General features: G+C 43.6%; 1 protein-coding gene and 1 long non-coding RNA gene across 2 annotated transcripts in view; one reads left to right on the top strand and one right to left on the bottom strand.

Annotated features, from left to right (window-relative positions):
• The first annotated feature begins 10,069 nt into the window (after nucleotides 1-10,069).
• LOC135364462 (uncharacterized) overlaps nucleotides 10,070-17,350 on the top strand; it is a 32,648-nt gene continuing 25,367 nt past the window's right edge. Inside the window, exons 1-3 of the long non-coding RNA XR_010411613.1 lie at nucleotides 10,070-10,881; nucleotides 10,956-11,049; nucleotides 14,393-14,575. This is a non-coding gene — a long non-coding RNA (uncharacterized LOC135364462). The remainder of the gene's footprint in view (nucleotides 10,882-10,955; nucleotides 11,050-14,392; nucleotides 14,576-17,350) is intronic.
• Nucleotides 11,370-17,350, bottom strand: part of SIDT1 (SID1 transmembrane family member 1) — a 91,737-nt gene continuing 85,756 nt past the window's right edge. Inside the window, exons 23-26 of the mRNA XM_045902886.3 lie at nucleotides 14,947-15,052; nucleotides 14,745-14,855; nucleotides 13,688-13,801; nucleotides 11,370-12,056 (exon numbers count right to left, since the gene is read on the bottom strand). Of these exons, the coding sequence (XP_045758842.1) occupies nucleotides 11,994-12,056; nucleotides 13,688-13,801; nucleotides 14,745-14,855; nucleotides 14,947-15,052 (394 nt within the window). The 3' untranslated portion in view covers nucleotides 11,370-11,993. The remainder of the gene's footprint in view (nucleotides 12,057-13,687; nucleotides 13,802-14,744; nucleotides 14,856-14,946; nucleotides 15,053-17,350) is intronic.

Raw genomic sequence — 17,350 nt, 5'->3', positions numbered from 1 at the left:
GTGGTGGTTCTTAAAATGTAGTCGCCAGAACCCCAGGGCTCTCTGAGCCCCTTTTAGGGAATCTGTGAGGTCAAAGTTATTTTTATGATAGTACTAAGGTGTGACACGCCATAACCGTATTGACATTCGCACCAATGGTGCAAAAACATAGGCATGTGAAACTGTTGGTGCTTCAGCACAAATCAAGGCAGTGGTACCGCTACTGTGCTAATAGTCATTGCCTTCCTGGGGCACCTGGGTGGCTCAGTCGGTTAAGCGTCTGCCTTCAGCTCAGGTCATGATCCCGGGGTCCTGGGATCGAGCCCCGCATCGGGCTCCCTGCTCAGCCGGGAGTCTGCTTCTCCCTCTCCCTCTGCTGCTCCCCCTGCCCATGCTCCTTCTCTCTCTCTCTCAGATAAAATCTTTAAAAAAAACAGTCATTGTATTCCTTTAAAATTTTTTTTATTTGAGTATAGTTGACACACGATGTTACATTAGTTTCAGGTGTACAACATAGTGATTCAATTTCTTTTTACATTACTCTATGCTTGCCACAAGTGTAGCTACCATCTGTCACCATACAATGCTATTTCAGTACCACTGACTATATTCCCTATGTTTTACCTCTTGTCTCCATGGTTTATTCATTCCATAACTGGAAGCCTGTATCTCTCACTCCCCTTCACCCATTTTGCCCCTCCCCCACCTGCCTCTTCTCTGCAACCATCAGTTTGTTCCCTGTAGTTATACATCTGATTCTGCTTTTTTTTATTGTCTTTCTCTGTCTGACTTCACTTAGCATAATACCCTCTAGGTCCATCCATGTTGTCACAAATGTCACGGCTTCATCTTTTTTATGGTTGTGTAGAATTCCAGGTTGTGTGCGTGTGTGTGTGCGTGTGTGTGTGTATCAGTCATACCTTCCTTATCCATTCATCTGTTAATGGACACTTGGATTGCTTCTATATATTGGCTATTGTAAATAATGCTGTAATAAATATAAGGGTGCAAATATCTTTTTGAATTAGTGTTTTCATTTTCTTTGGGTAAATACCCAGTTGTGGAACTATCGGATCATATGGTATTTCTATTTTTAATTTTTTGAGGAACCTCCATACTGTTTTCCACACTGGCTGCACCAATTTACGTTCCCACCAACAGTGTGCAAGCGTTTCTTTTTCTCCACAACCTCATCCACACTTGTTATTTCTTGTCTTTTTGAATCTGGCAGGTGTAAGGGGATATCTCATTGTGGTTTTGCTTTGCATTAACCTGATGATTAGTGATGTTGATCATCTTTTCATGTGTCTGTTGGCCATCTGGATGTCTTCTTTGGAAAAATGTCTACTCGGGTCCTCTGCTTATTTTTTAATCAGATTGGTTTTATGGTGTTGAGTTGTATAAGTTCTTTATGTATTTTAGATATTAACCCCTTACTGGATATGTCATTTGCATATATATTCTCCCATTCACTAGATTGCCTTTTTGTTTTGTTGATGGTTTCCTTCGGTATAAAAAGCTTTTAATTTTGATGTGGTCCAAACAGTTTATTTTTGCTTTTGTTTCCCTTGCCTTCGGAGACATATCTAGAAAAATGTTGCTATGGCCGATGTCAGGGAAATGACTGTCTTCTCTTCTAGGATTTTTATGGTTTCAGGTCTCACATTTAGGTCTTTAATCCGTTTCGAGTTTATTTTGTATATGGTGTTGGAAAGTGGTTCAGTTTCATTCTTTTGCATGTAGTTGTCTAGTTTTTCTGGCACCTTTGATTGAAGAGACTGTCTCTTCCCCTTCATATATTCTTGCCTCCTTTGTCATTTATTAATTGACCATATAAGTGTGGGTTTATTTCTGGGTTCTCTATCCTGTTCCATTGATCTACATGTCTATTTTTGTGTCAGTACCATACTGTTTTGATCACTACAGCTTTGTAGTATATCTTGAAATCTGGAATTATGATACCTTCAGCTTTGTTCTTCTTTTTCAAGACTGTTTTGGCTGTTCAAGGTCTTTTGCTGTTCCATACAAATACTAGTATTATTTGTTCTGGTTCTGTGAAAAATACTGTTGGTATTTTTGATAGGGATTATATTGAGTCATTGTACTTTTTTTTTTAAAGATTTTATTTATTTGAGAGAGAGCATGAGCAGTGGAGAGGTGCAGAGGAAGAGGGAGAAGCAGGCTCCCCACTGAGCAGGGAGCCCAATATGGGGCTCGATCCCAGGACCCCGGGATCATGACCTGAGCCAAAGGCAGATACTTAACCGACTGAGCCACCCAGGCACTCCTTCAGTCATTGTACTTTCAATCATCAAAAACTCACAGTAAAAAAAAAAAAAAAAAAAAAAAAAGCCAGTTTCACTTTAGAATGTCCTTGATTAACAGATTAATAATTTTGTTAAGTCTTGACTCTTGAGTACAATTCCTTTTAATATTCTTTTTAAACATTGCATTAATATTTAGTATTCTGTGAGCACATGGAAAGCAAACATCATGCACACCTGCTGAAAACCAAAGTATGGTGGTGGTTGTAGGAAAAAGCACTAGTGTTTGGATTATGGAATGAAATAGTGGCTTTCTTCATGGAATGCTAGTTTTAGCTGAAATAATTACTGAAATCTATGGTTATTCAGACTTGGGTATTTGGTAGACATTTTCTCAAAAATGAATGAAATGAGCTCATCACTATATCACAGTACTGTGAGCTTGAAAGTCTTCCATTAGAACCTTTCTGATGAAATCACTGGTGGTATCAATGAATAGTATATATATTTTATTAATGATTATATAGTTAAATGTGCAAATGTTTGGAAGATTTGTACAATTCAGTGAACTGAGATTTTCCATGCATGCTGTTAAAGGATCCATTCAAACTGCAAGCTAGACCAATGCATTTTGATGTTACAAAACATGAAAAGTTCACTGATGATAGTTTCAAATTCCACATTGCAATTAATCTTTGGGAAACTACAATTTGTTGAGCTTTGGTGGAGTATTAAAGAATAATATCTACATTTATCTGGAAAAGCTGCTCCCTTTTCCAACTATATATTTCTGTAAGGCTAGATTTTCTTCATGTACTTCAAGCAAAACACATACTTCAGCAGAATGAAGGCATAAACTGATACGAGAATCCAACTATCTTCCAGTAAGCCAGACATTAAATAGATTTACAAAAAGTTAGAACACTGCCACTCTTCTCACAATTATTTTTTTGTTTTGGAAGATATAGTTATTTTCCATAAAATATGTTCTTTGTGTTATATAATGAGCTTATTGTTATCTTTAAATGACTTAATAAATATTTGTAAATTTTCCATTTTTATTTCTCACATGGTAAATATTGATGGCTATAACTCATAAACAAAATCTCTTTGGGGTCCTCAATAATCTTTGGGAGTGTACATAGGTCCTGAGACCACAAAATTTGAGAACTAATGTTCTAGAAGAAACCATAGGAAATATGGTCTGGCCACATGCATAACAAAATTGTTAGATGAGACTTCATTAAAAGTGAAAATTTCTTTTCAGCAAATCACATACTGGCAAAGATTATATATATCAAAATTAAAAAGACTCATAAGCTAATTTTAGAAGTAGGCAAAGAACTTGAAAGAATCATTCACATAAATGGCCAAAAAGTTTATGAAAAGGTGCTCAACATCAGTAGTCATCGGAGAAATGTGAAATAAAATACATTGAGATACCATTACTCTCAAACAGAAGAACTAAAATCGAAAGAGCTGACAAATGCAAGTGTTGGCAAAGATATGGAATAACTGGAATTCTCATGTGGTGCCAATGAGGGTATATATTGGTATAACCACCTTGGAAAATTGTTGGCAGTATCCTTTAAAAATAAAGATTTACCAGGGGTGCCTGGCTGGTTCAGTTGTGTAGAGCGTGGGACTCTTGATCTCAGGGTGGTAAGTTCGAGTCCCAGGTTGGGTGTAGAGATTACTAAAAATAAATAAATAAATAAATAAACAAGGAAAAAAAACAACTAAAGACTTACCTACCCTATGACTCAGCAATTCCATAGTGCACTCTGTATATAGCCTGGAAGAAATGTTTGTATAAGTTCACAAAAGACATGTATACGAATGTTCACAGAAGCTTTTTCTACAGTGGCCAAAAACTGGAAATAACTCAAAGATCCAACAGTAGGAGAATGGATAAATGAAATGTCATATATTGGGCGCCTGGGTGGCTCAGTCGTTAAGTGTCTGCCTTCGGCTCAGGTCATGATCCCAGGGTCCTGGGATCGAGCCCCGCATCGGGCTCCCTGCTCAGCGGGAAGCCTGCTTCTCCCTCTCCCACTCCCCCTGCTTGTGTTCCCGCTCTCACTATCTCTCTCTGTCAAATAAATAAATAAAATCTTTAAAAAAAAAAAAAAGAAATGTCATATATTCACAAAAAGAAGGTGTTGATACACATGAATGAATTTCACAGATATCATATTGAATGACAGAAGCCAGGCGAGAAGGAGCATATACTGCATAATTCCATGTATATGAAGTTCAAGAACATGCAAAATTCGTCTATACAGAGAAAAACCAGAATAGTGGTTATCTCTGGGGCAGGGATTTGACTTGGATCAGGCAAAAGGATGTGGGAAACGTATCTCAGGGTGGGTGCTGGTTACGTTGGTGCATGTGCGTGTGCATGTGTGTTATGTAATATAGTTTATACGCGCCTAAAAAAAGGTTAAGAAAAAACTGTCTGCAGAAGTCTGAACTGATGTTGGTTTTCTCTTGGTCAATTTCTTGAATCGGTAAAATCTAAAAGCTGTTTTACTGTCATTCTCTAGAAAAAGAAAAGGAAATGGCAGTATTTTGTATCTGGCTCCTGTTCCCTGGCTGCGTGACTTTGGGCAAGCGGTTTAACGTCTCTGCATCATAGTTAATTTGTTGGAACATTATCTACCCTACCTCACAGGGTTCACATGAGGGACAAATGAAGTTTGATATTTGAAAGTGTTTTCACACAGTTGCAAAGGAATATTGGAATGTAAAGTGGCCAATTATTTTCCAGGACCTTCCTCATTTCTTTATCCCTTACCCATGACACTGAAATGCAGGGAACACTAGAATACAGTTTGTTGGTCAATGTCAACAGCCCCTTGACCTCTTCTTCTTTCTGTGAGAAATTAGGGAGATAATGCTAATCTGCTGCCTACTTAAGTTCAGAAGTCTGGTAGGTTGGTTCACTGGTTATCAATGTGCCACCGATGTTCTCACGATCTGGTAAGCTACAGATTTGGGGGAAGATAATGAAAATCCAGCCTTTAACTAAGTTTGGGCTGGGCAGGTCAGGTTTTGTTTTTGTACATTGTCTTAATCATATTCAGATCTGTGGTTTGGAAAGAGGCTGAAGCCACATTGTGATGGTGGAGAACTTGCCGCTTCAGGGAAGTTTTCTGGGAACTCATGATTCAATTAGGTTAATCCCATTTTTTTTTAAATGCTGCTGAGTGGCAAACGTGCAAATTCACATTAAATATAAATAATATATATATAAAAGCCCAGCAGACAGCTTAGGATAGCAGAAAATTGGTCAGTATATCAGTGTTTCAAACTAAGTCATGTTCTTTTTTGGTTTTATTTCAGGACACATTTAAAAACATTTACCACTACAATCATTGTACTTCCAGTGGAGGATTCTGATTCCCCAGTTCAATGCAGGCTAGTTCCTCAGCCTCAGTTTGGTGAGATGAAACCACTCTCTTCTAGGAGGGGAGAGCTGGGTCCCGTCCCCACGTCGGAAGATGGTTCAGCCACTGACAGGAGTGGTGGATTCTGCCTGATCTATTGGACCAGCATAGATCAATCTGAGAGGCAGCTTTGGAGGACTTTTTGACTTGGCGATTTTTTGAGTCTGTGAATGTTTTTTAGGAAATAGAAACCCTCTACATTCCTGTGCTTTCGCTCCATTGTTAATTTTGCTTCTGAACCAGCAGGCTTCCAGTGGAAACCTGACACCTTATGCTGCATGTATTTTAATTTAAAATGGATCAGTGGGCCTGTAGCCCTTTGCCAAGTACGATCACTGAATTTATAAAATGGACTTTGGTTTTTAACGTTTCAAACTCAGAGCAACGGCCCTCCCGTGAATCCAGCCGTTCCAGTTTAAGAGAGCCAAAGTGATCCAAAGCCGTGGTTTTATCGGTTGGCTTTCCCAAGGCATGGTAGGTTTCATTGTTATTCAGGTTTATATAAGAGATAGACATCTTCTGAATTTTGCTGAAACCTTCTCTTTTTGTTAATGTGTTCAATAGTTACATAATTCTAGGCTATGTGGTTTGTACATATAGTTACATGCATACATGAGAGTAGAGCCTGCCTTACAGCACACTCGGTCTTCCCTTTCTCTGGTCTCTTTACCTAAGCTACTCCTTTTGGGCTGTGAATCCAGGTTTCTGCACCATTCACTTCATCTAGTCAACAGTGACTTAAGTGTCGGTTTCCCCATCTGGCAAATGTAGTAACAGCGCCTACTTCACGGGGGTAGGGTGGGGGGTGGGGTGTGTGTGTGTGGGGGGGGTGTTCAGGATTAAAGATGGTAATGTATATAAAACTCTTGATACGATACACGATGACAAATGTTTGCTGTTTTAATGATCCGTTCTGCCGACTCTAATGTTCTAGGGCTAGAGGTGGGAAGACAATGTTTTCCAACAGCAAGACCCCACTAAAAGGGCAGATGGAAAAGCTCAGTCTCCTGCTTGTCCTCCAGCAGGGATGGGTCATTGCAGTTCCTCAGAATTAGGGAGCTGGAGCAATTTTTGCTTCCTCGAGGATGGATTGAGAGGATCCCCACTCCAACTTTCTCTCTCTGGATCTCTGTTCTCCGCTAAGATCAAAATTGGGACTTTCATTTTCCTTATGAAAAATTGGACATGGTCAGTTCAAGCAGGAGAGATGCTATGTTGTATCAGCAGCAAGTTTAGGGCTTCACATCTGGGGATAAAAATTGCTGATACTTATTTGGAATTTTTTCTGCTTTGTGTCTAATGGTAAGATTCTCAGAAGGCCACTCTCTTGTTGGAGCACTTGGCCCACTTATAACTGACAAATTGTGAGTATGTGCTTCATGTCCATCTTCCCTTTTGGACCACAAGTGACTCTTCCCTGTGATGGAAGAGACTGTGTGTTTTGCCCACTGCTGTGTCCAGCTCCTCACAGAGCCTGGCCTATGTACTTCTTGACTATTAGCCAAAGCAGTATTTCAGATTCTATGTAAGTGGACAGAGAATAGGTGAGGAAGGAGAGGTTAAAAGAGAAATGGATCCCCTGAAAATTAGGTTACTTTATCAGGTGTCCTATGTTGAGAGAGAAGCAGAGTGAACCTCAGGTTTGAATTTGTCCTCTTCCCTGAAGGGGCCTGCCTAGGACTGGGTACTGAGCCTTATGAAAGGCTTGGATAGGCAACATAATAAAAATCATAAAATGCAAATCAACTTTTTTCTGTGATGGCAATGTTATAGAGAGCTTTTGAGTTGTTTTGGATACCTCGATAGTCATTTAAAAATGACTTAGGGTCCTAATTCATAAAGAATGTGGGAAGATAGGGCCGGGGAGGGCCCAAGAGCGAGCCATAGTGGGCTTGGGTGTTAGACTTCTTTTGTCCTGACTTGAAAATCTTTCACGGTTTGAATCTCTTATTTTTTAAATCAAAACTATAGTGCTGGACAAGAGATAAAACACCTAGACTTTATTTAGCCCTTGACTGAGATGTGATACGACTTCAAGGCTATTCTATGTTAAAATATGGTGGTTAATTATTTTTCATCACCATTGAGATGGGTAAATCTGAGATGATAAAAACTTTAAGGTAATGAAAAGGACAAAGGATAGAGCCAAGGAATTTTTTAAAAATTGAAGTTCAGGGAAAATGATGAAATCTCCTACTCTAGGGATATTTAGGAAGCGGGTAGAGTCCATTTCCCTGAGATTGGGAGAACAACGGGTAATTCTATGTGAACAGTGGTAACAATTTAGTCTTCCTTGTGTTTCAATAAGAACAGCAAGACCACACTTGAAGGAAACCGGTTAAAAAGTCCGCCCTTGGAGTTCACAGAGTAGGGTCTCTTCTCACAGAGGAGTCCCATCCAAGCAAAACTATTACTATGGCCCTTTTAGAAACTCATGGTGAAGGCTGATCTGCAAGTCCTGTGAAGCTTATTTGAATTCATGTGTGTTAAGGCCTAAGGTTTAGCAGGCACTTTACCTCATTGACGATGGTGCTTTAATATTGAGGGGACATTAAAACCTAGTCACACAATATATCCTGTCTCCACCAAACAGCGTTAACAACCACCACAAAAAACCTACCATAAACTGGGCAGAATCATGCTAAACAAGGCTTTTACATTGCTTCAGGCAGAGGCAGATCATATCTTTACTCATAATGCTTTTCCTTAGTTTCACCAGCGGTATTAGTCATTTCAAAACCTGGGTGAGCTTCTCCTGCTTCTTTCTGGGACCATTTCTGTTTCCCACAGGCCGAAGCCCCTCTTCATGTAGGCTGAACATCCAGGCTTTCCCCACAGAGCATTTGGTGACGGGGCAGGGAGGGTGGGGGGAACATTTGCACAGGGCATTCCCTGAACCACGGTAGGAACTGCTACTCGAGAAAGGAGAAAATCCAGGTTTCTTGGAGATTCCCGGGGCAGAGATGGTGGTAATGAGGGGTGACACAGAGAGCCGTGTTTTCCACTTGGCTGTAGCTTTGGTAGTGATTTTTCATCTGGGTTGGAGTAAGAGTATTAAGGGCCAGAGGCAGTGACGTGCAGCAATAAAGGGCAAGGGGGCCCCGGGGCTGGGAGGTTTGATATCTCTGGACAGTATCTCTGAAGGCAAAGAGCCCCCCCGCAAAGCCCTTCCAGGCCTCCTGGAACTGAGGACAGGAAACGGAACAGCGGGTGTCAATGGAGAGCCCCTAGAGGAGAGAGAGGCCAGCCTGGTGGACAGGCTGACCCTCTGTGGGGTTCACGAGGGGCGGGGTGCGTGACACCCTCCTCTGTCCCCACACTACCCTCGGGGCTCTGCACATCTCCACTTCTGTCTCCCCCACGTAGTGGACGTGACAGGAGAGGATCAGAGAGCTCCAGCAACTTGCCCCAGGTCACATAGCGAGCATGTGAACATATTTGGTCTAAAATCAGACTCCAGAATCTTTCTCAGACTCCACCGTTCCTTCCATGAATAATGTTTATCTTTGTTTCTCCCTTTCTCCCAAGCTTTACCAAGAGACACTATCTCCCAGAATGAGAAACATCTGGATGTTGCTGGGTTCGCTGACACATACGTTTGGTGACCCCACAGAACATTCTGGTGGCTGCTCGGAGATATGAAGGAAGCGGCTGCTGCTTTCTCTGGCCCGGGAAGCTGGCTGGGTGAGTGCCTTCAGTCACGGAAAGTCCCTTCCCCAGATGGACTCTGGCTTTCCACCGGCTTCTCCTGCTGCTAAAATAAAACCAGGCTAATCCCTCAACCATGCAACGTCAACAGGTGGGCTTGCCCCTCCAGCATTTGTCAGAGGTGTGAAGAGGTCATTTTTTTATGTGCATGGCTTCGCTCCTCTGGCCGCCACACCTCTGTCCTGATCCCCCTGACCGGCTCTGATTACTTCTGTGCCTGCTCGGCCAAAAGCCTCTTCACGGTGGCTGTTTTCTCCGGTTACCCTCTTGCTGAACTTGGCCTTCAGAATTACCTTCGCTTCTCTTTTAAAGTGCAATGTCCATGAGCGCAGGCGCAAGCCGCATGGGCATTGCACTACCTGGGGATGGGGGGCCAGTCGGCCGTGAAAAGCTCCGGTTGCCCCCCTCCGCCCCCCCATTCCTATCAACCCCACGGATGCAGCCGGATGACTTTCTCATGTCCTCCGGCCGCGGCGCTGGGGCACGGTAGAAAGAACTAGCCCCAAGTATGTTTAGAATTGATGGCTCTAAGAGCAGGCTTGGTCTGCGTCTTCAGTCCTGCGGCGGCGAAGAGAACTGACCAGTGTGTGGGTTTACAGCACAATACAGACATGATGGGAAAACAGTCAAGAACACGGCAGCCCCCCCTTTTCAGAGCCCCGCCCCATTCCCACAGACACATTCCCCAAATAAGCGACTGCTCGGGTAACGCATGTCACGGTTTATTCACTTTGGCCACTCGAACAGACTTTGTCCATATTTCCTTAGTGCACCTTTTTTTTTTTTTTTTTGATTTGAAACCATCAGTGCACTAAAATAAAAGAATTAGATCAAATACGCCATAGTTAAACAGATTTGAAATTTGTTTTAGATGTTAGACTAACACCACCATTTAATAGGTGGCCTTCGTGTGGCCTATGGAAGCCAACAGTTTCTAAGGAATAAAGAGCAGAAAACCAAACATGAATTTGGGGGCATTTTAGAAAAACAAATCATAAAAAGCTTCTTTAAAAGCATCTTTGTGTTTTTAAACTTTTCAAACTTCCAAAATGTGATTTTGAACATTATGCAAATATTTTAGAGACAGAATAATATATACTTTTTAATATTATCCATTTCTCTAATGAACGATCAGGAAAACAGAAGTGACAGGTGACTTCAGTTTCACAGGCAAATATATATGGGGTACACATTCATATGTCTATTTTCTGATTACATCTTACTCCAGGTAATGAGGGTGCTTGGTCCAAATGGGGCTTGTCAGGAGCAGAATTGCCAGACAGCATGAGTGAAGTGGGATGCTGAGCTCTGCAACACTTTACTGGGGGAGAGAATGAGAATCAGGTGCAACCAAAAGACAATCCTCAATCGGCTTGCTCTTCACAACTCAGGAGGATGAGTAAAATGTGTTCACCCCGAGAGTTACTTCTAGAGAACTTCAGGGAGAAAATCTGGAGCCCCTGATCCGCATAAAGTGCCAGGTAGGGGGCTTGGTCGGTGGTGGAGGACCCCCAGTGCAGTGCCTCTGGTTAGAGCAATTGTTCATTCTCCACAGGTGACGTGGGCACAGAATTGAGCTGTCTGAATTGGAGGCATGAGGAAGCAATTTCGCCTTTGCTGCATTCGCCCCAGGAGCCCATGTCCTTAGGGTGAGGTCTGCTTGCTTGATGCTGATGTTGCCAGTCTGTCAGCCCTGTTGGTCGTTCCTCTCACTCCTGCTGCTAGAAGAGTTTCTCCTGTTTCCCCTTCTGCCTTGGAGCTGAGGGGGTAACAGGGCCTTCCCAAGAAAGCGGAGCCTGAGTTGTGGGGTCAGCCCACAGGGGTGAGATGAAGACACTAAGAAGTAGGTAAGCACCCAAGCCTTGGTCCCAGAGACAGTCACCTGTGAGGACAAGTGTGTGACAAAGCCCAATCCACAGCCCTTCTAATGGGGTCAGGAACCTGGGGGACACATACAGCCTTCCTTCCAAGGAGGTGACTGGCTGGTCCTGCTAAAATATCTATCCCAGTTGGGTAGGGGGTTGGGTTCAGCCCTCCACCAGACTCTGAGGAATCTGCGTCATCCCTGGACCTCAGAGGAGCGAGCTGGTGCTCTGGGATGTCTAGAGCAGCAGATGTAGTGGAGGTACAGAGGGGCCCCCCCTAAAGTGGGCAGGAGACCCAAGCTGCTGGCCTCTCGGGGCCTGGAGGCAGCTGGATGGAGCGTGCGGCGTCGCCTGCCCTTGCTGGCAAATGTCGGGTGAGGGTGGGAGGGGTCTCGAGACAGTGAGTTGACTTCGATGCAGCTTTTGTCCACGTCTAGTTCAGGGCTGCACACGGGAGGGGATGGGGGTCTCTTGACTCTTCAGGGCTTGCCTCTGGCCATACCCGTGGCTTCCCCTCTGCCCCCCTTCTGGCAGACTACAGTCTCCCTCCAGCCCCTCTCCTTCCTATGGAAATGTGTGCAGAGCTGACTTGACAGAGTGGGAGTGGAGTACTTGGCGGTGGTGACTTTGCGGCAGTCCCTGTATTTTCTTTTTTTTTTTGGTCCCTGTATTTTCATGAAACAGCACCTAGATCGACTGCTCCCTCTCCCTCTCTTAAAGCTGGAGGCTCAGAAGACAGGGATCTGGTCTCTGTGGACCACATCCAGGTCATCATCCAGGGTTAACAGAACCTGGAACGAGAGGGACAGAGAGATGAAGCCAGGGTCAGCCGCTACTTTCTCCCTGAGACTCACACAGGCTGGCGCGACCGGCGCCCTTACTTGCCTTTCTGTCCCCTACAGCTTTCTGCAACGCAGCGCTCTCTACAGGCGATTATTAGGATTACATAGTTCACGTATTAATTAATTCAAATGTTTATCAAGGGTCTATTATGTGCTATTCTAAATGCCAGAGGTACAGTTTGGAACACAAGAGACAAAACTCCCTACCGTCCTGGAGCTTACATTTGAGAGACAGCTTCAGACATGAGCAAATACTTGTAGCAGGCTAGTGAGGTGTGCTAAGTACAGTGTACGAGGTAATAACACGTAATAAAAACAGTAACGAAAATTAGACTATGGAGGGAACACAGGAAGTATGGGCTGGGGAAAGGTAAAAAAGTGCTGATAGGGTGGCCAGGAAGTCATAACTTAGAAGGGGACACTGGGCTTAAGATCTAGAGGAAAGGAAGTCTTGTTGCGTAGAGTATTGCTATACAAGAAATGCACACCCCCTCCTCCATTTTTAGTTCCCTCTACCACCACTCTCTTCACGTGGAAACTTGCACTCCCCTTTTGTTGTCTGTCTCTCTAATGAAAGTGTTTATCAGAAATAAAAGTCACGAGGAACGAGGTTTAGGAGGATTGTTGAGCTTCCCCGGATGGTCACGAGGGGGCAGCCCCGCTCCACTCTCGAGGCTGAGCGGCGGCAGCGCAGGGAGCACAGGTCTCGCCGCGTTGTTACTTGCCAGCTGAATCCGTGTCCAGGCTTCGCAGACTTTTAATTTGGAAAAGTCTCTAAGTGAGGATGAAAGGATGCCAGGAGTGATCATTCAAGGTTGTTAGGCCATGCATAGCTTCTGGAAAGGTGTTTGGGCCAAAAGAAATGGAGGGATTTCAGGAGAGATCTGGGGCCGACTGGGTGAGAAGCAGCAGAGGGGCCTGGGCGGATCTCCTGAGAGCTCTAGGAATTTGTAAAATATCTGTAAGATATTCAGTGAGACTGGAAGAGGAGGAGGAATGTGAGGGTAGCACAAGTACGTTACCCAAATGTGAGTGAATGCCAAAAGTGATTCCTGGGGCGATTCAGGGCATGTGAGTTCTAACAACCAATTCAGCCCAGGCGTTGTGCCATTTAAGAAAAATCATTTTGTCACTCTGTCTTAAAATATTGGAGAGTAAAAGGAAAACGAAAATAAAGATCTAACTGAAGGAGAAGAAATAAAATAGTCTGTATATTGAATTACATTGAGGAATCAGAAAGGGAAGTTCAAGAGAAATACAAAAGGGTAAGGAAGAGGGGAAAAAAGAAAAAAAAGTATGGGATGTGAAGAAAGAAGAAATTAACAAAAAGGTATTTTTAGGGGTGCCTGGGTGGCTCAGAAGGTTAAACATCTGCCTTCCACTCAGGTCATGATCTCAGGGTCCTGGGATTGAGTCCCGAGTTGGGCTCCCTGCTCAGCAGGGAGTCTGCTTCTCCCTCTCCCTCTGCCTCTCCCCCCTGCTCCATTTCTCTCTTGCTCACTCTCTCTCAAATAAGTGAATAAAATCTTTTTTAAAAGTGTATATTTCTTAAAAAAAAAAAAAGGTATTTATAAACTCACCAAGAATGAGAAAAACAGGGCAGTGGCAGAGAGGAAGTGCCAGATGTCATGGTCATCAAAGAAATCCAGCAGGATACACTCCCGGTTCCTCTCCCGGGATTCAGCTGGGGTGTCCTGGAGGCAGGCGAGGCAGGACGTGAGTGAGCATTCCCACAGTTCAACTGTTTAGAGGGCTGAACGTCCAGAAAGCTACAAAAAGGCTACTAGATTAGATGCCTGGCTCCAAAAGCGAGCTTCCAAGAAAACCTGAGTCCACGTGAAAACTTGTACATGATGTTCACCGTGGCAGCGTTCGTAAGAGCCAAAGAGCGGAAACAATCCAAAAGTCCATCAGCTGATTATAGAGGAGAAGTGCTGTCTCCACACAACGGAGTGTTATTCAGCAGTAAAAAGAGATGGCTATGGATACGTGCTACCCCATGGATGAATGCCTAAGCCAGACTCAAAGGCACATGCTGTATGGCCCATGGATATGAAATGTTCAGAACGGGCAGAGCTACAGAGACAGAAGAGAGACTAGTGGTTGCCTATGGCTAAGGCGTGAGGGAGAAGTGGGGAGCGATGGCTAATGGGCTCAGGCTTGCTTTCTGGAGTGATGAAAATGTTCTAGTTGATTGATTGTGGCGGTGGAGAGCTGAGGCTTCCTGTTTGCTCCTGGGTGTAGCCCTGGTTTCCTAGGCCTCAGCTCTCCTCTCTATGCCGCAGGTTTATAAACACCGGCAGCTGGGGATCTGTTTACAGATGTGGATTATGAGAAGAACACACACGCATCAAGGTTTTTGCACACGTTAAACGTCCACCGGGGGGAGGATCGTCCTACAACACATAGTGAAGATCAATTCTGCCGCGTCTGGAGGGCCCCCACCTCGACGAGGCGCTGCCCTGACGGTGAGGACCGCGTGCCGTTTATGCATGGATAGGAAATACCATCCCTTTTAGAGAAAGCTTTCATTTCAAAGACAAACAGCCACACGCACTCGAAGAGAGGGAGGTAGGAAGGTCCAAAAGGCAAGATGGAGGGAGAACATTTTCTTTGCAAAGAAAACTGCCTTCTTACCTCCCAGCTGCTGGGTTTCTGGAAGAAAAAGTACAGCGAGGTGGCCCACATCACAACAGTGGCCACGATGCAGAGGAGCGGGGTCAGGAGGAGCTTCTCTGAGCTGCGAAGCTGTGGGTGGGAAGCAGATGTTGCCATGCTGGGGTACGGCTTGTGCAGGGCCCCGGGCTGCCGGTGGGGGGCCCCCAGCGCCCACTCTTACCTTCATGATGATGTAAAAGGCCAGATAGAGCAGCAGGTTACAGATGAAGATCCCCAGCATGTAGGAAGCAAAGTCCCTGGGCCGATAGATCAGTCCATAGAGCGCGCTGAGGGTAAGGAGGAATGACTTTGTAGGCATAAAGGTGGATTTGTAACATTCTTGGCTGCTTCACTCCCCACTTGTATTTTGGGGAGGAGGGGAATTCAAAAAAACTTTAACCTATGTAAATTACTACACCTCCTTCAGACCTGGCATTTTTGATGGTTGTAAAGTTCCCATAAGTGGATGTACCACAATCATCTTTCCTCTCTAGATGTCTTGCAGCTTTTCATTATTCTAAAGAACACTGCAACGAATAAATGAATACCTTCAGACATAGTGTGCTTTTCTTTTCTCTTTTTTTTTTTGGCATTTAAGATTAATTCATGAGACTAGATTACTAGAAGTAGAATTATCTCAAAAGTTGGCTGGACACACATTATCAAATTTTTGCTAGCTGTCTATGGTTTTTTTTTTTTTTTTTTTTTAAATATTTTATTTATTTATTTGAGAGAGAATGAGAGAGAGAGAGCATGAGAGGGGGGAGGGTCGGAGGGAGAAGCAGACTCCCCGCCGAGCAGGGAGCCCGATGCGGGACTCGATCCCGGGACTCCAGGATCATGACCTGAGCCGAAGGCAGTCGCTTAACCGACTGAGCCACCCAGGCGCCCCTGTCTATGGTTTTTAAATTAATACCAAAGTTTATTTTGATTGGGGTTTAGCATTAGCATTTAGCATGTTCCAAATTTCTATTCAGTTACAATAAAACTCTTTATTATAGAACCCTTCCTATGTCCTTGTTTTGAAAAGCTTGTTTTTAATAAATATAGACACATGCACATACATAGTTGGATTTCTATCCTCTCCATGCTGCTTCACTAATTTGTTTCTAATTTCTAATTTTGGGTCACTGTGTTATTATTTTAGAATATGTTAGATTATCTGGTTAGGCTAGCTTGTACTACCCAATATGGTAGCTACATGTGGCCATTAAATTTAAATTAATGAAAATTAAATAAAATTGAAAATTCAGTGCCTCAGTCACACTAGCCACATTTCAAATGTTTAGTAATGATATTTGGCTAATAGCTACCATAAGGGACAATGCCGTGTAGAAGATTTATATCATTCCAGAAAGTTCTGTTGGATAAAACTGGACTAGTCACTGTCCTCCTCTGCCCTTCTTTCCTTCCTTCCATTAATCTTCTTTTGTGAGACCTTTGGAAATTTTGTGCTAAGTAGGAAAATAATTTCAGAATAAAATCCTATTAATTCCAATTTTAAGTCAAAATTTATGCATTAACTTGAGAACTAATATCTTTACAACAGTTAATCTTCCCACCCAGGGCACAACATCTCTCTTCGTTCAGTTAACTTTTCCTTTTTGCCTCCTAATGAGGGAATTAAATTTTCTGCAGAAAGAGTCCTCCTGTCTCTCAAAGTTTATTCCTAAGTATTTGAAATGTAAAGCTGTTATTAATGGACTCTCTTTTTGTTCACTTTGTATTCCAACCAACTTTGTTCTATATAATATAGGAAATTTCCTCCTCCCAGAATTTGAATTCTTCAATGTACCAAAACTCTTGTAAGCTTTTCACTGAGATTCATCCATTATTAGCATTTGCCACATTTGGTTACCTCTCTCTCATTCTCTCTGTGTGTGTACCTACATAGGTATGCGGACATCTCTCTATATGTGTTCACACACACACACCATTCTTCTTCATGACTGTATGAGAGTGATTCCTTTTAAAATAACATTCAAGGTTCATATTAAATCACTCCCTGTCTTGTAATGTCCAGGAGAAACTGAGGATGGAGGAACAAAGAGGAAGGTAACCCCCTCCCAGGCCATCACAGTGTTGGTGTGTCATCACACCTCATTCATCCCTGCAGGCCTGGATGCCCAAGGAGCTCCTGTATAAGAAAAGAGAGGCCAGTCACCTTGTCTTGTGAGCAGATGATGGGTTTGGTTTTGGTTACATGAGAGGCAGGGACAAGCCAGGTGATTGTGAGCACTGGGGACATGGGTGTTGGTGGCTCATCATCAAGCAGCTGGTCCCTTTCCTCCTACCAGCACCCAGCACCCAGCACCCTGTCTTACGGTCATCAGGACTGTGGGGTCTGCCCTCAAAGAGTGGTCAAGAAGAGCACCACAGGTGAGCACTGCCAAGAATCACCCACCCTGACGTATCCCTATATAAAGGAGGGGTCCTTCACAGGTGTGGACCTTACCCGGAGTCATCCCGGGGTGACAACACTATGGGAAGACTTTTCCAGAAGCATATGCCCCAAGTAAGATTCGAATTCTCATGACCAGATTCTGGCTTCCCCTGAAGGTGTGCCTCTTCTTCCATTCCTTTCA

The sequence above is a fragment of the Mirounga angustirostris genome, unplaced genomic scaffold (assembly GCF_029215605.1).
Source record: "Mirounga angustirostris isolate CCGP_5_RB_7025 unplaced genomic scaffold, mMirAng1.0.hap1 SCAF_1, whole genome shotgun sequence".
In the NCBI taxonomy this organism is placed as follows: Eukaryota; Metazoa; Chordata; class Mammalia; order Carnivora; family Phocidae; genus Mirounga; species Mirounga angustirostris.
This window is presented reverse-complemented; position numbering and strand designations above follow the sequence as displayed.